We start from the raw sequence: 22,208 nt of genomic DNA, 5'->3' as shown, positions 1-22,208 counted from the left end.
CCCCACACAGCAGCGCACCAGAGACCCACACTCCTTCCCACCCAGCACCACGCGCTGCCTGGCCCGCCACGTCTCCTCCACACACAGTGTCTGCAGGCGCTGGGGCAAGGGATGCAGGTGCTACTGACACGGAGGAGAACACGCACCCCGAGCCCATGGGCTGTGTCTGCAGGTGGGAGATGCCACAGGCCACAAACACACACACTCTGTCCAGGAAAAACACATCCCTGAGCAATATCTGCATGTGGTGCTTCATTTCCCATGCAGTGCCCCTCACTGTCACCGTGATTAAAGCAATTAATCTGATCTGCACACAAATTACTTTTCTCCTTTCCTTTGAAAGATGAAGAGGTGCTGCCAGGGCAGGGCAGCCCACCCAAACCCTGTGCCAGGCAGGCAGGGAGGGAGGGGGCAGGGAGGAGGCAGAGTCTTCACAAGGAAACTACTGATACAAAACTCATGTCCAGACGTTCCTCTCTGCACACGGGCCAAGGTCAAAGCATTCTTTCTGCCATTTCTATCCAGCAAAGAAGCTAATGCAGCAAAATCATTAACGCCAATCAAACTGCTGAAGGGCTGGTGAGAAAACACCAGCAAAAGAAGTATCAACTTGGGAAAGACAAGCAGTAGCCCTCCAAGGCCTCCCCAACCCCTGAGAACATGGCAGGAGAGGAAGCAAAGTCCAGCGTATTCCCACCTCGTTGCAGGAACCAAACGTGCCCCAGCGACTCTATATTCAGGACATCTGCAGCCTCCCATCTGGCTTTTTTGGGGGACTGCTCCTGGTGACAACAAGCCCAGGGCACACCCAGCAGGTGAAGATGCTGCTGGGAGGTGGGATTTAGTCCCCGCAGGAGCACAGAGGTGCATAGGGTACAGAGGGGGAGGGCACCCGCCATCCTGCACCCAGCTAACTCAAGGCACAAGCCCCCTGCAGCGCTCCCTCACCACAAAGGATGCCCCATACAAACACCATCTGTGTCCCAATATTGGTGAGTCTGCACAGGTTTTCTAAGCATCATTTAAGACATATCTTTTGCTCCAAGAGCTGTTTTGAGAGCACCTTGCTTGCAATCTCAAGGAGCTCAGTGTAGTCCATGGCATCAAACAGCCTCTCAGCATCCCTGCACCCAAGCAGCCCCTCTGGCAAAAACACAGCTTAATCCCCTGTCCTTCACTGGGGATTGCTGTTTACCTATTACAATGTGCCCCATTCCACTCTGTGATTGCATAGGAATGTCACCAGGAGACCTGCAGAGAGCTGGGGGTGTCCTCCATGCTGTGCAGACACCAGAGCCCCTGGAGCAGAGTAGCATGCAATTCCTGTCCCAGTGGGACGGGTACCCACTGCTCGGCAAAGGGCAGCAGCTAAAAATACCTGTAGGGCTGGGCTATATTTTAAAGATGATTTCTGCCACTGCAAAAGCACTTAACCTATGGGCCATGTCTCAGCAAATCATCCTTCCTGCTTCTGGGGACATGTCAACATGTGACTTTCTTTGTTCTCATTATTGAGAAAGGCCTCCCCAGGTGAGGCTGGGGAGTTTCAAACTGCAGGGGAGCATGGGTGACCTTGCTCTTTCTGGCTTCTGCTCAGATGGCATTAAACAGGAAAAACACGGCAGCAAGAGAGCAGCCTGAGCAGAGCCTGCCCTCCCTGCCCACCCCGTCTGCCCTGTGCAGGCACCTGGGGAGTGCCAAGGCCCCTGCCTGGGTGCTCGGAGGTGAGATGCTGCCCTCCCGTAACCCCTCTGCTGCAAAACACCATCCTGACACCCGGGAGCTGGGCAGGGTCAGGCATCCCCAAGGACAGTGCTCAGATCTGCTAAAGTAAACGTGACATTGACAGGGCACAAAGTCCAGCGCACGAGTGCACTTGTGCGGGATTCTGCTCAAACTGAGCACCAGACCAGCCAGGCCCCAGGAGCCCGTTCTGAGGGACTCCTGCCAAAGCCCCGTGCTCGTGACAGTCCTCATCTGCCCCAGCTGCAGAAAGCAGTAATACCCATTCTGCGTGGTTTCCTGGAGGCAAAGCGAATTGCTGCTCCTAAGTACTTCACAAGAAAAGTGCCATAAAAGCACAAAGTACTATTACTGGTAGTGTTTTTACTGCTGTCAGAGGACACACTGTCACCATATCTGCTGCTGCTAGAGACAGCAGTGGATACAGTGACAGGGAATATGGATGAAGAAGCTCCATCTTTGCCATGACAACTGGGTCAGTTCCTTTTTATTTTAATGAGCTCACTCATGCACTATTACTGTTAAAAAATAAAGCCAGGTGTGGGTGTGCAGCGGCTGCTGACACCAGGGCCACCAGCCTGTCAGGACGAAAACCCCGAAGTGACCAAACTGCTTTTTTCCACCGCCACAAAGCAGAGGCTCACCTGCCCAACCAGACTGCCGGCTGCCAGCTTCCACAAGATCCAGACTCAGCTCCCACAAGATCCAGACTCAGCTCCCTCTGCATGAAGTGCAAGCAGAGGATGAACAACCTGGCAGATGAGGCTGTGAGAAGCACGGTCAGAGGACACTGCTGTGAGCAGCGCTGCCAGCCACGCACAGACATGCCAGGGCTGGATAGCCCTTTCAGGGATGACATTTTCCCTAATCTCCAATCTAAACATCCCCTAGTGCAACTTGAGGCTGTTTCCTCTTATGCAGAGAAAAATGAGCTTCTGCAAGGACCTGTTTGTGTGCTGACACAATGCTCAGGAGCACCCTGGGCCCTGCGGATGCCTTGTGCCTGTGTCTGTCCCGGTGCAGCCTCTGTGGGTATCACAGCCCTCACAGTTCTGGGCTGCAGAGGCGAAGTGGCACCAGGACGTGCATGAGCCACACAGAGCCCCACACCATACGGCACCAGTACAGCAGCACATGGCCAAACCCCAGCCAGCGGTGTGCCCGGCCCAGCAACTGACCCTTCAGGCTTGCAAGGGAGCAGGACTCAGACATGGCAATGCTCTCACCTGGGCTGAGCTGTGGCAGGGCAGGGCTGCCCGTGGGTAGATGCTGGATCTTGGTGTCAGCGGGGCAGCATCCTCAGCACCCAGCAGCATGACTCCTCAGCACCCACCACATCCTACCAGGGCACTGCAAGGTAATGCATCCACCGCTGTCCTCAAAGCCTCTTCCAAGAACACTAATGAGATCCAGACAGTGGCCTTGTGGCCCCTCCCCACTCATCACCTGCTAGACCATTAAGCCTGGGCTATAAGGAATGACTCCGAGCACGTTACCAGTCCCTTTAAGTCCATGCTGCTGAGCATGCTTCCCATGCAGGAGAACTGTAGTGGCCACAGAGGATCTTCCAGGCATCCCCTGCTGGTACCCGTGCCAGCCTGTGCAGAAGGAAGATCCAGCTGAAGCAAAGACCCTCAATAGGCACTGGCAGACATCTTCCACCCCTGTAGCTGTGCCCTACAGGGACCTGTGCCAGTGAAGTCAGAGTGGGAGCAACAAGAAGCTGCAATACTGGAATTTGGTTTGCAATCCAACAGCTGGGTGAACAAGAGGAAGACAGGCAAAAGAGACAGGATGGCATACCTGAGCTGGCCAGCTATGAAGAGATGACATGCCTGTACCTGCCTCAATTATTTACTGAGCATAAAAGCTCCACTAAAATGGGAGACAGGACATTTGCCTCTTGCGCACGCTGTCCCCTGGCTCTCTTGGGGAAAAGAAAGCTGGGAAGGATCTGGTAAAAAAACTTTGCCATTGCTGTATTCCTATAAGTTGTAGAAAAGGGTTCACCCAAGGTGAGGGGAGATCACTTCTGGCAAATGCTCACATCTCACCTAACGATAACAACAAAGGAAGCTGCCCATGCCCCCTGCCTTATGTCACCAATTTGTCATGGTGTGCCAGAGCAGCCCCTTCCATGCTGACACAAGTCAGCTGGTCAGTCAAAGAGGACTTTGTGGTCTTTGCTTTGTGTCAGGTTCTGGTGCAGATGTCCCTTCTGCAGAAAACATTCTTCAAACTGTCAGCAACACTGTGGGAAACCTTAAGATGATCTGAGGAGCAAACGGGCACTGCTGCCTTCAGCCCCCACTCTCCTTGTCTCAGAGAGGTGGTGTCCGCCAAAATGGAGCTGATACCGAAGCGGAGAAGATGCTGAATCTGCTACACACGTGCTGTGGCACAGATCTGGAACTCTATAGCTGCCTATACCGTGCTTTCCAAAGAAGAAAATTTGCTTCCAGTGGCAGAAAATACTGAAATAAACTGCAACAGAGGAAGAAAAGAGCAGCTCAGGGAAACAACTAATTTTTACTCGAAGGAGCAAGAACTCTCCCACAGAATAGTTTCTCTCAGTAAATGCTCATTTGATGAATTTAAAACGTTCCAGGGATGATAAAATAATAGATTTTTTTCTTTTATATTTAACTTTGTAATTTTATCCTACAATCACAAGTCAAAAGTATCCATTTCAAACTAAACAGCCTACTGGACAGCCACCAGCAAGCATGCCAAGTGCAGGCTGAAAGCCAACTGGAATTAGCAATTGCCAATAGAGAAACAGCCAATTAGGACACTCATCTTAAAATCAGTACATTATAAAATACAAATTAAGCTCAGTGCTAAGACAGAAACATAATTAACATGAATAATAGAAAAATACAAAGAACTAGCTGAAGACACCCTTGCTCATTGCAGGGGCCTGGATGAGACGATCTTTAAAGGTCCCTTCCAACCCAAATTGTTCTGTGATTCTACAATGCTGCTCTCTATGACAAATTATTTTCAACTGTGTGAAATGAAACTGCTTTCATCATACCAAAACAAAATGTTCCCATCTGAGTAAAAATAATTTCCAGTGATTTACGGCACGCTGGACTTTCTTCCTGCAATAAATGGCAGTTTCCAGCCCTCCTCCCACTCCAGGAGCACGCTTTTTCCCCCTACCCTGCACAGACATTGACTTCTGATCAGCTCCGGTTTTCACTGGGATTTCTTTCCTTGAACTGCCCATCTGAAATTTCCTCTCAAAGTACTGCCTGTCTTTATCTTTCATTCTCCTGAGAGATGCAACTGAAAGGTGCCACCCTGGCACGGACACAGAGCCAACTGTTGTCTCCTGCCTGGAGCTCGGCGTGGCCTTGGAGACTTCTCGGAGCTGAGATGAGGGGAGTTGTGCACTGTCCAGAGGGGCTGCCCAGGCAGCCCACAGCATTCACCTCTTTGTTACAGTGTATCTGCTTTAATTCTTCCCAGGACTGTCCCACACCTCCCTCGGTTTGAAGCAAGGGACTTCCAGGAACCACTGTCTCTGTGCTGCAGGGACATGCGGCAGCAGCCAGAGCTGCAGACAGGAGCTCCCACCAACCCTCCATGGGCTCGAGAGCTCAGCACCACAAGGCCCTTGTCCTGGGCCACAGCTTCCACACCACGGCACCCACAGCGCTGCAGCAGCGTGGGGACAGAGCGAGGACAGCACAGCCACACTGCCAGCTGCCCACAGACATGCTGCCAGCAGCGCTGATCCTGCCCTGGGGCTGGTGTCTATCCCCGTGGAGCTGATCCTGTCCTGGGGCTGGTGCCCGTCCCTGTGGAGCTGATCCTTCCCCAGGGCTGACACAGTCTCCCGAGAAGGAATCATAGGTGGAAAGGTGAGCTGTGCACCAGTCTGGTTTTCTGTCAGACACAGCAACACCAAAGCCACCGGTTCCTGTGTGTCCTACAGATGCTTTATCTCTCATTCCAACATCCTGATTGTGAATATGTTGCCCTTTTGACCTCAGCACAAGCACCAAATCACCACTGGTTTTTAACTCACTCCCTTTGGCAGGAATGAGGTTCTCAGGGCAGGGAAACCAACAGGCTATGCCACAGACTGGCTGCAAGAAGTGCTGCAATGCAACCACATCTGCACAACAAACAGCAGCTGGCAGCTAACACTGTGAACAGCAGGAGAAACCTAAAGCTGTACAAGCGGGAGAACAGCCATCGAGGGCAAATCCTTTACAGCCTCCTGCCCTGAATCCTCAGCAGTACAGGACTGAGCTCTATAAACAAGACACAGTAGTGGGGCAGGGCTGCTGGCAATTGTGTTTAGACCAGCCTTCTGCCTGTCAGTAAGGACAGGAACTGAAAGGTGAGGAGAAAGAATTTTTTTATGCTTTCTGTTCTCCTTTGATCAGGAATCATCAAAAGCTTTGGCACATCAATGGCTTTACCAGTCACCCAAGGTTCGTCATCCACGTAGCCATCCCAGCAGATGCAGGCCATGAACATGCATCATGAAGCCAGACAGAGGGACAGGTTTCAGGAGTTCTTCCCTCACCTGAGCAGAGGGGTCATGCTGACAAGAACTGACAGTAGGGCTATCCCCTTCCCAAGGGTCCCCCAGAGTGCTGGGGAAGGGGATGCTGGAGCAGCACATGGGGACAGCACAGGGGGCTGTGGGCTGGGAGCCAGGGCAGCCTGGTGAACAACCTCCTGCCTCACCTCATCTGTTAGTGCAACAACCTGCCTTTGATCTCTTTATCAGAATCTTATCTCCTCCTTCAGTAGGCAGCAATTATTACAGGTGTTATCTGTAAGTGGTATCACAATTACATAGCTGGCCACAAAAAAGATTACAGAGCCATTACACCAGGTGATGCATAACCCATGGCACTCACCCAAGCTGATGACAACCCAACCAAAGAAAGGAATCTGCAGGCAGGTGTAACCAGCACCCATGGGGATGCCAAGGAGGTATCAGTAATAACAGCCAATGCTGCTTAAAAGGTATTTGACGCTACATGGACAAGCAGATTTTTCTGAGCCATTTACCCCTGGAAATTACCACCTTTGTTTCCATTGCTTCTTTAATTCCAATTTACTTTAACTAAATAGGTCTTCACCACTTACCCGCTGCTGTGCTGTGAGTTTACAAGTCAGTTTGACACTATAATTTTGGATTTACTCTGTCAAAGCTGTGTCTCACTCTTAAAATAGGTTAAATAGTCACTTCAAAGAGTACTGCTAACAATTATCAACCAACACAATAATTACCAGAGCACAAGGATAAACAGCTACGAGCCCACAGTGTAACAAAAGCTCAGACAAATTTGTTAATTATACTTAAGCAATACTGGTACAATCAAGTGCACAGTATCAAAAGCCTCAGATTAAACCCAGCGGTGTTAAAGCCTCTTTGTCTCCTGTGTCAGTTTCAGTGCATCCAGACCCAGAGGAGTCCCAGCTCTGCAGGAGCAAGGGGCAGGCAGTGGTTCCAGACCTGCCCCGCACCCCAGGGCGTCTTCAGCCACCGGAGGGTCCTGCCGAGGGGGGTCAGCCCGTGGGAGCCGATGGCTTCGAGGCAGCCCAGGCAACTGACAGCATTTGTTTCACAAGCTGTTTGTGCTGTATCCCAGACTGAGAGGGAAGTCAGCACCCCATTTGCCGTTTGAGGATCCTACTAGAAGAGTTTAAAGCCTTGAGAGAGGGGGGGCTGGATTGCTTGGTGGATCCTCAAACCTCAAATTGATAGTAGTTTATATACAGGGAAAATGGAAACAATTCCTCCCACATTCTAAGAAACTGTTCACACTTTATTGTCACAGATGTGTCTGTGTGGGGGACACGTTGTGTAACTCTAACTTAAGAGATGCCTGCTTATACCTGCTCCAGAGCACACCCATTCAGAGTGGGAGATCTGAAGAGATCCACCTTGGAGGGAAGAGATGTGATCCTGCTAGTGCAAAGCGGGGCCATCCAAACAGGGAAAGAACTAGGAGCAATGCACCTTACAATGCTCATTACTCTTCCTCAAACAAGACTGTGCTGTGTCTGTAGCTGCCACTTCCCTCACTGTGACAGCACAGGGACCTGAGGCACAGCTCTCCCTCAGCCACCACGGCTGCAGGGAGCCCACAGAAGTACCCTCCACCACTTGCAAAGAAAATGCCATGGCCACATCTCCCAAGGCATAGGGGGTAAAGCTTTCTGTGCTACACCACATAGGGCAGGGACTGAAACCCACCACTAGAAGCTGACAGGGGGATGCAGGTCCAAAGCAGATCATCCTTCCGAAAGGGAACTTTACAATAAAGTACTTTAGCCCCCGGACCTCTGTCAGGGGAGCTGGTGCAGGATCCACTGCCATCAGCTCCAGTTGCAGCAGAGGCTGCTCACCACACTAAGCACTGTTGCATATCCAGGAGGAAATCCAGAGACAAACAATGGGCAGGACATTGTTAAGGTAACGGAGACTTTGCTAGAATGAAATACAAACCTGGCAGTTATTAACCCACACAGCTTTACCCAGACCGTGAAGGACTCTTTGAAGTTTCTTTACAGCATTTTAAAGTTGCATCCAAACACAGAGAGGGGTACAAATACTGTCAGTCCACCACACCTTTGCTGCAGCAAGGTAAGGCTGTACGAGCATGGAGCTTGGAGGACAAGATAATGGCACTTATTAGCACTAGCTCTGACTCCACTGGACCCTGCAGAGGTCTGCCAGCAGAGCCCAGGATTCCTCAGAGCCACTGTGCAGGGGACACGGGGACAGGGATGCAGCACACTGAACGGAGCCGTAAGGAAGAAGAGGACACAGCATTTCCCACAGGAATAAGGGAGACTTCCCTTAGCTCTAAGGCAAGTCTCAGGTAAAATTCACCTGCTGCCCAGGCCCAGCCCACACGACTGCCTGCTGACCATCCCATCAGCCCAAACCTTTTCCCCAACGCAGTATTCCTGTCTGCTCGCACCTCTGTCAGGGGCTCTGCAGGTAAACGACCATCAGGAGGCTGAGCCCTCTGCCAGCAAAAACCTGCATCACCCATTGACAACATTTGGGCAGCTGAACGTGGCCAACACTGCTCATCCCTGCTCGCCCTGCACTGGTTCCAGAGGAAGATACTGGGGAGGACACACAACTCCTGCCACCGCTATGACACCCAGCGTTTTAACCTTTCCTTGCTTTTACCTCTTTTCTTGCCAAGTTCTCAACTTCCTTGTAAAATTCCCAAGTCAATGATTGTGTGGATGATAATTATTACACTGCCCACATAAAGCTGTGAGCATTTTAAAGAAAAGCACAGAAGCACAAGCAGCTGCCCTGTGCTACTTCAAAGTAACTGTGGATTTTAATCTTTACTCCCACCACACAGAGTGTCACAGGGTGAGCATTTGGATGTGACAATCCAATGATGCAAACCCAAGCTGAGTCCACACCAACTACCTGTGGCTGGGGCTGCCTCCGAGCCAGCACAAAACCTCCCTTGCAAGCACATTCTCACTCCCATTTCTATCAGCTGCAGGGATTCTCCCGGGCAGTGACACGCATTGCCACGACAGGAGCCGACGATGCAGCATGCCCATTGCTTTTGCTGGCGCATCCCTATTTTACTGCCACAGATAATCTCTTTTTTATGTTAATGAAGCAGGAAAAATTACTGTTGATCGAATCCTTCTCAAACAAAACTTTCCTCCTCTACTGTATTCCTAAATACTCTTCTAGTTCTACTTTAAAACACAGCTCCAGAGCATACACAGCATTTCTCTGCCTATACACACTGCAGCTTAGTCTTGCTCTGCTCATTCCCTGCTCATCTCCAGACCACGCCAGAGTAGGGCACGGGGAGGATTTTAACTCGATCAAGATCAGTCTGTGGTTCAAGCAGAGTGTCCCGATTCCCCTGCACTGACAGTGGCCGAGGGAAGAGGTGCGAGAAACGCGTAAATGGAAGCCCTGAGGGGACAGTGGGGAACACCGGGTGTTAGGTGCAGTTCTGGCATAACCGTGCCTAGTCAGTCACAACTGACAGTGGCTCGGTAAAAGAGAAGGCTCCGGCATCAGAAAGGTGAAGCAAGCCGGGAGCTGCGAGGACAGCGGCGGGCTGGACCCCCGGCGTCTGCCGGGGCAGCGGCAGGAGGCAGCCGGGGTGCGCAGGGCGCCGGAGGGATGCGGAGAGCGGGGCGCCGGTGCCGACGGGGCTCGGGTACTCACCGGACGTCGCCGTAGGCGCCGGCGTAGCCCTCGACCCAGGGTCCCAGCTCGGTCTTGATGCAGGCGGCGGGGGCGGCGAAGGGCGCCCGCCCCGCCGGGTACCAGGCGTCGGCGGGAAAGTCGGCGGTCTCGGCGGGCGGCCCGCGCCCGCAGAGGAAGGGCCCGGCGGGCAGCTCGGCGCAGGGCCCGTACAGCTGCCCTTCCTCGGCGAAGAAGGCGGGCCAAGGGGGCGCGGAGCCCGGCGGAGCCATCTCGGCGCCGTAGCGGCAGGGGATGCCCGCGGTGCCCCAGCCGTCCCCCGCCGCCGGCCCCGGCGGGCTCTCCAGCTTGATGCGGGCGGACGGCGGCAGCGGGCCGAAGCCGGGGGGCTGCGGCGCGGCGGGGCACGGCGAGTCGCGGTAGAGCCCCGGCCCGGCGGGAGCCTCGACGGCCAGGGCGGCCTCGGCGCCCGCGAAGGCGGCCGGGGCGGGCGGCGGTTCCGGCGGGTCGGCGGCGGGCGGGCGCGGGACGCGGGGCGGCCCGAACATGCAGTCATCGCGGGGCAGCGGCTCGCCCGGCGCCTCCAGCCCCTCCAGGGCCAGGCCCATGGAGGCAGACACGGCTCTGCAGAGCTGCTTGGCGCTCTCGCCCAGCGGGTCTGCCTCAGGCGCGGGCTCGGCCTCGGGCGGCGGCAGCAGCGGCAGCGCGCCCGCCTCGCACAGCAGCTCCCGCAGCTCGCCGGCGCAGGGGAAGGGCGAGCCCATGGCGGGGCCGCTCGCCGGCAGCGGTTTCCCGGCGGCGCGGGGCTCCTGGAGCGGCAGGCGGGCGGGCGAGCCCGGCGGCGGCCGGGAGCTTGGCGGCCAGGGCGCGCACGGAGGCGGCTGCGGGCTGCTGCCCGGCTTCTCACGCCGCGCCTGGAAGTCTTCGCAGACGCTCTGGAAGAAGGTCTGAAACGCCCCGCGGAAGGTCCTGCCCCCCGCCCGCGGGTACATGCGGCCGACTCCCAGCTGCACCTCCATGCCAGCTGAGCGCGGGGCGGCAGAAACAGCGGTGGCGGGCGAGGCGGGGGCGGCGAGCCCCGGCAGACTCCCCCCAGCCGGCCGGCCGCTCGCCGTGTTGGCTACCAGCGGCGCTGCCCCGCGGCGCCCATCCCCGCCGGAGCGGCGGCGCGGGGCGGGCGGGATTCCCGGTGTGCGCAACAGGCAGCAAAAGTTGGAGCCTGGGCTGCGTGCGGGCAGGTGCGGGCGCCTGTGTCTGCGTGCGGGAGGCGGCGCGGGGCGAGCAGGAGACCGGCTGCGGGGGAGGGAGGCGCGGCCCGGGAGTTCTGCAAGAATTAATCCGGTGACCCGCTGCGGAGAGAAGCGGCGACGACCAGCCTGCCCGCGGCTCGGCTTCCCGGCGGGGGCGGCCCCGGAGCTGCGCGGCCCGCGGAGCCGCAGCGCCGCCGCCGGCTTTCGCCGCAATTTCTGGGCTCGGCGCCTTACCGGCGCCGGCCCCCGCGGGCGGAGCGGGACGGGACGGGACGGGCGGGCCCGCCCGGGGACACCGCCCGGCACCGCGGCCTCTGGGTGAGCGCCCGAGCCGCCTCCCTGCGCCCTGGCCGGGCGGAGCGGGGCAGCGCTGTGCGGACGCCCTCGCCGCCAGCCGGCGGAGCGCACGCTGCTGAGCGCGACTCGGCACGAAATCCGCCTTCTCGCTTAAGCGCTGCCCAGGTCTGCGCCCGGCGGGGGGGCCGCCCACCCCGGCACCCGCCCCCTTCCCCCCGCGTGCCCCGGACCAGCCTGTTTCTCTGTGCCGAGCAGGAGGGTTCGCTGCGGTCTGTGCAGCCCCGCGACTTGCAGCAAGAAACTGTCCGTGGTACCGAACAGCCGCCGCACTCATGCACAAGGTTGAAACAGACCCAGGTAGCAGACTCATTAGTGCAGGACCTACCCTACGCTTGAGCTCACCGGTCCTGTAACAACAGTCCTAAAAGTAACTTCTGGCTCCACTACCAGGCAACCGGGTAATGGAATCGTACTCAGATGAGACAGGTTAGAATAAGCCCATTAATTTCAAGCCCTTTGGAGACGGGGAAAGTAATCATCTGTTGCAAATGCACAAGTGGAGTCAATCGGGAACACGAAGAATCACGTCCAGCCTTTTAAAAAGCATTTTTACAAGCCGTAGATAAAAAAACTAAGTACAGCCAAACACAATCTGGCAGTGTCCTCTGTACTGCCCAGGGATCCAACCCCGGCCAGCAGAGCAGCTCGGGGGGTGAAGGGGCCACGACTGTCTGTCTGACTGGGGGCCTGGCCGCTGCTGGCAAACAGCATTTACAGAGAGACCCAGTAGGCTTTCAGCATGGATGAAATACCAAGGTGGTGTTTAATGACAATGAACTGCAGCTCGGGTGTGAGGGCAGGGAACAGGACAGGACAAGAGCAGAGAAGTGTTTTGAAGGGCTGCAAAGAAAGACGTGGGGACAAGAAGGGTGTTTGTATGGCCCAGCATTAACCACGTTACAAACTGTTCTTCATTTACACACAGGGGGGAAAACCCTGTAGGTAGGATACCTTTTCAGGAGGCAGGCTTGTGAGAGAAGGCTCTCCCGCAGAAGTAAGGTTGTGGGTGTTGCTTTTGAATATAAAGCCTTAACTAGATTTTCTGAAAGATATTAGTTCCAGGAACCTCATTTTTTTTCCTTCTCCAGCACAGGTAAGTGTACGAACTCACTGCTTCTACCAGCTGCACAGTAATAGCAAAGATATGCTGCAAAGCTGCTCTGCACTTCAGGAGCCATGACAAAAACCTAGAAGCACAAACCCAGGATTCATAACTGAAGCTTATGGTAACCCCTCCGAATGCTGAACCACCTCCATGAAAATTAACTTGTCACTAATCGCTGCAGGTACCTGCCAAGCTGATGCAGATTCCACTGTCTTTGCTCTTTTGGGCTCCTATAGTTGTCAGGCCTCTGGAGTCAAATAGATGGGCTCTGGAAAACATCAAAGGGAGGATTCTCATGATTAGCATCAAGAAATGTATTGAAACTCTGAGGACTGGAGACGCAGGGCAGTATCGCTTAAGAAGCGGGGCTTTGTGTTTGAAACAGACGTGGGTTATTCACACATGTATATATATATGTCCATACACAAGCCAAATAAGAGCTTTGCCATCACCATTCCCACCAAGGGAGACACGGCCTCACTCCACATGCACTGAGAACATCCCGAGCTCTGAGGACCTCGGCACAAGTTTGGTGTTTGATGTTCAAGTGGCCTTTGCTGCCTGCAGCTGGGTCCCTGTCCCTTGAATCAGTGTCTGTCCCACTGCACTCAGCCTTCTCCTGGCCTCTCCTCTGGCTTCAACAGCTGCAGGTCCATGATCTTCCCACCCTCTGGAGCTGGCTGCAGGGTCTGTGAGATGCTAATCACTGCGGATGCACAGACAGTCTGCAAATGGGGTCATGTTTTTCTCAGTTTACAGAGCCGATACCTGAGTTTTGATCGATCATCTGTGTGGTTATGATGTGTTATTTTAGAAGCAAGTTTGTGATTAGATCTTCACATAAACTGGAAAAAGCTGGTCACTTTTCTTTCCTCTTTTTAAAAAGCTGATTTCCCACAAAGGCATCCTGTGAGGGTTTGTTTTCCTGGCATTCACATGTTTCTCTTAAAACTTACTAACCCTACTGGACTGTCTGGGGGGGGGGGTGTGGCCACACACGTGGCTTCTTAAAGGCTTCGTGTACTTTAATCTTTATATCTGGTTGATGAAAAAAGTCTGTACTGTTAATGGACAGAGAGTGTTTTACTTGCAGTTGTGTCTCACAAATATTAAAACATAACTTTCTTCAGTGTTTCAAAGTTGCATTAGAGGCAAGTTAAATCCTTCCCATAAAGTCACTTTCTGCAGTTCAGAAGTCGGCCACAATCTCGGTCTCCAGCTGAAATTCTGAGTGCTGTATTTGAGCACAGTTAAATAAGCAGCATTTATGGAAAGGCCAGGCAAAACCTGCACAAATATGTATTTTTTCTGTATGTAAGCTATGCTGTAGTTTTATTTATGAATCCAGTGCAAACAGAGCAGCAGCATGAGTGTGCACATGTGTTAGAAAGTGCCTTTCTCATTTTTAAACGAGTCTGAACTTTCCTGTAGAGCGAGGCTGATGTACTGGCTGTCCTGGATTGCTTGCTTGGACCTCAGGGGTGGCTGTCAGTGGTTGAGACTCGGGCATTCACGCATTTTGAGTGCATTTTGAGTGCTCTGTCTGCAGCTCCTGGGTGCTGCTGGCATGGGGTCTGGCTCCTCTCTGCCATCTTCCCATGGCCACTGGTTCTGACTGGGTAACACATGGTTTACATGCAGAACTGGCTGCCAGTGAAAACAAGTATTTTTTCACAGAGCAGTTTCATTCTGAGCTGCGTGTGGCTTTTATTATAAAATAATGACTGAAAGGAAAGCTCAGCATGGTGGGCTTATCTGAACATTGGCTAGTGTATGTTCCTTCAGGTTACTGCAGCTTCCTGCTGGGAGGAGAGGGGAAAGGACCAGGAGGAAGGCAGAGCCAAAGCCCGTTCCTCCCAGCATCCTGGGGCCGGGCAGCCCCATGGGGTGTGTGGGGCAGCTGGGCAGCAAGGGGCCGTGTGCCCACGGGGCCCAGCGTGAGGGGTCCCTGGGAACCCAAAATCATCAGACTTTTCTCTGGATTTGCTCCAAGGATCATAAAGAAATTTTTGTCATTTTCCTGATGGAAGTCACTACCCAAGTAGCACCTAAAGGTAAAGTTTATGGGAAAGTTAAACCAAAAGTCTTATTAAGGGTCAGAGGGACCTTCTCACTGTAGTTCGTGCAACTCTGTAACCCTGCACCCAGAGCTGGGAACATCAGGAAAACCCTCCTGTTTCTATCCTGTGGGCAAAACAGGGTGTGAATAGAGATCTGCTGCCTCTAACATCAGGAAGGGGACAGGGATCATGTGTACTCGATGCATTACATGTGGATAGCACTCAGTTATGTAGTGCAATACTTTTTTGAACATTTCCATAGTAAAGCTTTTGCCTGCTCAGAGTTTCAGAGCATTTTCTTTAACTAGAACAATGATCTTAAAATCCTGCATGTACGCTGTAACTGATTTTAACTACAGCTTGATGCAGCACACACAGAAGGAACAATCGCACTGTAGCCAATAAATACTTCATTTGCTGGTTTTTAATGTCATAAGTGTTAAAAAACCCAGAAAAAATATTGCTGAACAAGATCCAGTTCAGAGTTTGTGGGTGGTTTCTCTTACCTGAATAGAGAGTTAAAACTTTTGGTATTGATTTACCTTCTCCTGGCCTGCCCTGTGCAGCAGAACACAAGTGATTGAGATAACCAGTGAGCCAAATGTGGACTGAATAGAAGATAAAAAGCAACGAGCTGAGGTAACCATGTGCTTATGCACTACCCACACTTGCATGAGTTGCAACGCAAACCCGACGCTTAACAAAGGAACCCACTTAGAAAACCTCAAAGGTATTTTTCAGTGTGTATTTAAAACATCAGCCTGTGTGTATTTTCTCATTTCAGCTATATGGATCTTGCCAGCAGCATCTCCATTAAAATATTTAAATAGAAGCATTCCTCTTGCTTTGCAGTTAATCCCATCTTAGGGACATCCAAGAAAATGGAAGCAAACTGTTACTTTATTGACTTCATGTTACCATACTGCTGGATTTGTTAACCTTGTTAACCTTGCCCCATAGAGACCAAGAACATAACTGGAGTTTCCTTGGCTGCAAGGCAGTACAACCCCTACAGTACTAAACTGGAAAGGATTTCACATCATTGATTACATGTTACTGGTGTCAGATCAACAGAAAGTTGCCCAAATAGAACACATGGAGATTTGACACAAAAAGCTGTGGGACTCTCAAACTACCCCCATGTTAGCTATGTTGGATTCCTGTACCTTCTGGTTCGGCACTTACACGAGTTTGTGTACCGATAAAAATGTCAATCTTGGCTTTCTAATGACCATCACAGAAGCCCAAATAATGTTGTAATTTATCAGAAACTACATTGTTTATTAATCACTCAGAATAACCAAAAAGCAAGATGAGAGATTTTAGTTACCATTTGACCATAGGGCTCCATTTTCCCTACCCAAGCCCCTCCAGGCTTTTAGGGATTGTTTTTAGCTCATTGTCTTACCTTTCCCGCTGATGCTGCTGCCTCTTTGCCGTGGGGTTGCGCTTTCTGCCTGTGCACCGATGCCTCTGGTTTCCAGCGGTGGATACCTCCCCTGCTTAGGAGTCAGTTGGTGAAAGGACAGGTCCTGCAAGAACAAAACATCCATCTGTGAAGCAATGGGGTTTTGTTCACCATCTCCTTCAGGCTGGTCCTTCCTGAGGAGAGGGCGAGGGCACGGCCTGGGCCGTGGTGCTGCCAGGAGGCTGACACAGCCACACACCAGCCCCTGGAGGCTGGTGCCTTCCTTCCCCACAGAGCTGCTTGTGCATAAAGACACAAACAGAAGGGATCAAATAGCTACTTTAATTCCGAGATTTACGGATGCTTTATCCAAGCCACCCCTGCATCTCCCAGCGTGCTGGTGGTTCCTAACACTGGGTGCCATATGAGCCCATTGGCCTTGGGCACACCAGAGCCCCTAGGCAGAGTCAGGGCAGCCACTGGGCTTGTTCTGAAACTCAGATTTGCTGGTCTCTCCCTTTCTGCTGAGAACACACCCCAGCACTCCCCGTGTCCTCCACCCTCCTGCCACCCCAAGCAAGGGCCTCCTTCACTCCCCTTCCTCCCAGCACCCTCTCTCTCCTGAAAAAGAAGTAAACAAACAACTTTTTCCGTTTTCATACTCTTACTTAGTGCCACCAAACTCCAGAAGACAGAACTTCAAAAACTGTGTGAAATCCAAAAGTGTGACGATACTGCTGCAAGCACTGCACAGCACTGCCCTTTAGATTCGAACTCCCATCTTGATGACTGACCTCACCTGCCCATGGAAAAGGCTTTAAAAGGAAATTGTAAGGTTTTGGCCAGAAAAAACATGTTATGGACAGCAGGACAAACCCCATCACTGTGTTGCTCACACCACTACAGAGTTACAGAGACATTTTCTACATCCTCTTTGTAGCTTGTTTCTGCATTACTGATACCAGAGGGACTGCTGGCATTGCTTTCAGTAATACCTACAGGCTCACAAAGTTAAAAGCTTGACTCTTCCAGTCCTCATTAGTATTTAGCTTTCCAAATCCTTACCAAAATATTCCGTTCCTGAAATGCTGCTTTTTGCTCATTAACTTGAAATGCTTTGGCTGCTCTCCCACCCCTCGTGGTCATTCTCTGGGGAAGAGGGTGAGAGGACGGTGGAGGGAAATCACCAGTAGCAAGGTGAGCAGACACATGGTTTCTCACCCTAAGGAGACAAAAACCAGTTGGGCGCCCTTACCTGCCACTTCTGTTTTAGTGGGACAGCAAAAATACCTCTGCAGATACTTGATTTTATTCCTGTGGAACATACACCTCCTCTTGAAAGTCAGAGGAGGTAGTTCTTCAAGGCTTTCCCTGGCAAGCAGCTGAACTAGATCCAGAGTTTTGTAACAGGTGAAAATGATCTCCAGAGCCATTATACAACCTCTCTGCCCTAGGGAGATCAAGGAGGTGTTGACTTCCCAGAACAGGAAGAAGAGAACAGGGCTGGGAAGAGCACTCACAGATTTTTCTCTTTCTTGTGCTCTCACTCCAAGCTTTTTCCACATGTGGCTTATTACAGATCAGTCACAGTTAGAAAAGTGATCATCTACCTGGGTATTTCATAGTCACTCTCCCTCAGTCAGCCCCAGAGGCAGCTTACTTGATAAACAAAGCAGGTTTCTTCTGACTGCCAGGTCAAAGAGGGATAAAAAACATTCCAGCTCTCTCTTCTCCCTTATTCCCCACCCTCACTGAGAGCGAAGGCAAGCTGAGTTCAGAAGCCTGCCCTTCTCTAGCTGCGTTGGCCAGAAGGCAGAGGAGAAACCTGGGCTGCCTGGCAGAGAAGGCAAACAAGATACCCCAAGAGAACAGTATGAAAACAAACTTGTTCCCCTCCTGGCCCTTTTCCTGCTTTAGGCACCACACAACGTTTCAGAGATAACCTACTCTCAACCTGCATCTGATAAGGCTTTGCATTTTCTTTTCCCATTCTCTCAGCAGTATGTATTAAGGTGACTTGTATCTGTAAATATTTTTTAAAGGATGAATTTTAAAGCCTCCTACAGATACTTACAAGGGACCTTCACCAGAGGCAGAGGTTTGATCAGGTGATGTCATCTGGTGATGTTTTGTTTTTCAGGTCAGAGAAAGTAAACTGAAATGCACAAAGAGAAAAACTAAAAGATGATGGACTTGATCCTACATTACTGAACAGACATTTTGTCTGACTTCATCACAGACAGAATGAGATGGGATTAGGGGCAGGGGGAGATGCTGAAGAGATCTGAACCAGCAAAACACTTCAGTGTATTTTCATCTTTATGACTATATAAATAGTCCCACTGAAGTCTAGGAACAACTTCTGTGCTTAACGTTAAGTATTCACTTAAGTGCTTTGCTGGATCAGTACCAAAAGGATTATTTATGAAGTGCTGTCAAATACATCAGACACCAAGAAAATCCTTTTTCTGATAAAATCCTTTGGCTCAGAATATCCTCTCTGGCTGCTTGTAACTGCAGCAAAGACATTTTTCAGAGACATGGGAACAGTCCATTTACAATTTTCTCTCCAGTCCCAAAATTAACAGCTCTTAGTTTGTGATGTTTCCCAACAAAACCCCAGCACTAGGTGCTGTTTAAGAGCACATCCTACAGCCATTGAGAGTTCTCCTGTGGAGCTTGTCAGGAGCAGAATCCATCACCTCTTGCCATTAACCTCTAGTAAAGGCTGATAGCACATAGTTCAACAGCTTTGCATTCGCTCATTTGAGACCAGTTGAGGCACAACCTGCTGGCCAGTTGCTCACAGCATTACCCTGCTGGTGCTGCTGCTTTTGTGCTAGCCCAGCTGTGAAGTGATTAACCTGTTTATGATACAGCTGCAGAAGCCCTGCCTTATTAAAATCCTGTTAAGTGGTGAAACAATGAAGCCCTTTCCAACTAGAGCAACCTGTGTGGCAAAATGAAGAATTGCTCCTGCAGTATGTTTAGAATAAAGGCAAATATTGGAAAAGACTGGAGCACAAAGGACACCCTCCTGTCCTGCCAGGGCAGGGGCAGCTCGGATAGCACAGGGTGTGGGTGCTGCTGTGTGGCTGGATTTGAACTTGTTACTGTCACTGAATTAGGCCAGAGCAGCAAGGATTCAGCTGCAGTGGATGTCTTGTAGTTTGGGAGAAAGAGACACCTGAGTCAGCAAGCAAGACCTTTGTAGCCCTTGTGCGTGTGGTCACTGAGGGAGCCACAACAAGAGCTGATGTGCTCTGAGGCTCCTGTGAGCTGGGGCAGCCCCGGCAGCTCCCGCCAGCCAGCACCCGTGGCCACTAACAAGGCAGCAGTCTGTAGGAAACCCAGCTTCATTACTGCCACCACCCCCAGATCTCCCTCAGTATTTGATTGAGTCATTCGTCCCTTGCCTGGTGCTACACAGAAGTGGCACATCTCTTCAACTGTTAAATATTTTGATATCAGTCCTGGCCTGCTGAATTTGCCTCATCTTGTCAGATAGATGTGTGAGTTCATGTGGGTGGGTTAAGAGGCTTTAAACATTGCCTCTGCAGATGGGTGCAGAAAATGTTTTTACTTTCATCTTCTTTAATTCTGAAGGGTAAGAACATCATGCATCTCTAGGTGCTCCATGTGTCACATTCTTCTGATTTAGGACCACAGTCCAGCACTCACACTGCTTTTACCCAAGAAAGCCCAACCTCATGTGCTTCTGGGAGAGGAATTCCCTGACTCCCTTGCCACTGCCTTCAGCGAGTTTTGATCAAGCTTAAGGCACAGATTAGTGAGAGGATCCTATCCTGCTCTGTCCATCAGACGCTCTGCATGGCTTGTCCCAGCAACGTGGGGGTCATTGATTGAGCATCATTACCTCTCAAGAAGAGAACCCTCAGGAGAAGGTGAGTTTGATCAGTCCCTGGCATGCGGCAGGCTCCACCAGCCAATCCCTGCCTGGGAGCAGCCCCAGGCCAGCACCAGGTTGCTCAGCAACCAGCAGCATCCTGGCACAGAAGGCAGCAGTAGTGGCTTTCAAATGCCTGTCTTCACATATTTGGAAACAAATCTTCCTTTAAATACTGGACTAGCAGATATCTTGGGTAATAATTCTGGAACAGTTACAATCATCTGAAATGACAATCTTCCCTTAGCCCAAATTCATCCTTCTCACCTTCAAAGAAACACTAACATGTCGTCCTTCTCTTAGAAACTGGAGACAGATTTCAGAACAGCCTGACTGAAATGCTTGGTCCGTTTGATGGTGCTGAGAACTTTAAGAAACTTAATTCCCAATGAAACACAGATTGGTACCATTTATCATGTCTTACACAACTACCTTTTGGGAGAATCTGAAGTTCCTTCAGGAGCTGGGGAGGTAACACACAGGGTTGTGACATCTAAGTGCCAATGTGACATCTGGTCCAAGGCAGCAATGCCGACAGACCCATTCTCAGGGCTCTCAGGGACTGAGGGTACACAGCTTGGAGACTATAGCTGAATCCTTCTCGTGCTGCACAGAAGATTGTGCAGTCTGCAACACAGGTATCCTGAGGTGATACAGCACAGAAAGAAGAACTTTAAGGACAACAAAGCCCAGTGGGTTCAGGCGCAAGAATGGACAGATGGCCATAAAAAGATGGGATAGATTTTGTGCCACTACCAATAGTACACTACTGACTTCAAATCACTTAATGGGGAGCAGAGTGTTTCCAAAGTGCCTCTTGTGAATCGAAATGAAGAAGTCTTCTGGTGCAGGAGTCTGAAGTGACTAGAACAGATGTAGATTGCCTCCTTCTGCTTTTTGGTTACTACTGAAAACTTTTGGCTTATAGTACAAAAAAATGTGAGTGACATTGTTACAGGGCAGTAAATCTCCTCATAAGGAGGCAACAGAGACTTCTAGGCTTTCTGCATCCTGAGCAGGATTTCTGGAGCACTGCTCCCACAGGGAGCACTATGTTGTGTTTATTTCTTAGGCTTTATCTTTGCTGCTCTAGTTCCAGCCCAACAGCACACATAGGTGCACATGGGCACGCACACACAGACACACAAGCACACAGTGGAGTTCTTTCAGCCCCCCTGTGAATGACAAGCCACAGAAGATGAAGGTGTCTGCATGCATATGCATTACAGGAAACAGCTGGGTCAGCCAAGGCTCTTTGTTTTCAGGTTTCTATTTATCAGTAAATCTCACACTGGCTGTACAGAACATGCCTAAATTTGGGGTCTCAGCTTCTCTTGGGTCTAGCTGCCCAGATTAGCAATGTCTGACCCTCACGGCAGGACAAGGCTGATGTGTGCAGTGTGTTACTGCCAGTGTCTTTTTACCCTGGAAAAGCAGCTTGGGCACAGGAGCCAGGCAGGATCCCTGTCCCATCCCTGCCAGGCTCCTGCCCTGAACAAGAGCAAAGCTGCAATGCCAGGTGCTGCAGAGCTCACCAACACACAGCAACAGGCAGAGCAGACCTAGACAATTAGAAGGACTGTGCAATCAGTGCTTGCTCTGATACAGGGTTTAGAAATCTCTTACTAGGCTTTAAAATGCTGCGAAATCTTGGGAAAGGCTTTAACAGTCAGAAGCAACCTTTCCAAACTCAAGTCTTCTGTGCCAGCTTTGCACTTGAACGGCCTCAGCCTTGTCCCACACTGGGAATGGAGGTGAGGAAAGCTGTTAACAGTTACAGCCCTGCCCTTACCCTTTGGTGGGCTGAGCAGAGAACAGAAATGCTGCAGAGCAGTTTGTGCTATGTCTTGCTCAACCAGTAACTGACATTTATTCACTTCTAAACTTTACATAACAGTATCTGGAACTGTATCGTCCAAAGCCTCATTTTTAGTGCTGATTATAGTTCGTCCTGTGATGTTCCAGGTACTTTCATAAGCTGTCATTGCAAGTTCATTTGGGGAGCCTTTTTGTGTTTGTAAATCATTGGCAGATGTCTCATTTTTTCTGAAACATCAAGAAACTGGCAGCTTTACTAATAAAAAAAAGAGAAAGGACTTTGTTGTTGTTACTGTAGCTCTCAACAAGAAAAGTCTTCAGTTGCATACATTGTTGTCTGTTTTTCGGTTTTGCCCCGGAGGAATACATCCTTTTGGTATC

The 22,208-nt window shown here is 51.2% G+C and overlaps 1 protein-coding gene across 1 annotated transcript in view; it reads right to left on the bottom strand.

Moving 5' to 3' along the window:
• The window catches only part of AR (androgen receptor), a 45,646-nt gene extending 34,286 nt beyond the window's left edge, over positions 1 to 11,360 (bottom strand). The window contains exon 1 of the mRNA XM_062006499.1: positions 9,944 to 11,360. Within this exon, the coding sequence (XP_061862483.1) occupies positions 9,944 to 10,941 (998 nt within the window). The 5' untranslated portion in view covers positions 10,942 to 11,360. The remainder of the gene's footprint in view (positions 1 to 9,943) is intronic.
• Positions 11,361 to 22,208: the final 10,848 nt, after the last annotated feature.

The sequence above is a fragment of the Colius striatus genome, chromosome 13, assembly GCF_028858725.1.
Source record: "Colius striatus isolate bColStr4 chromosome 13, bColStr4.1.hap1, whole genome shotgun sequence".
Taxonomy (NCBI): Eukaryota; Metazoa; Chordata; class Aves; order Coliiformes; family Coliidae; genus Colius; species Colius striatus.
Note: the sequence above shows the minus strand (reverse complement) of the source record. Positions and strands in the feature narration are given on the sequence as shown.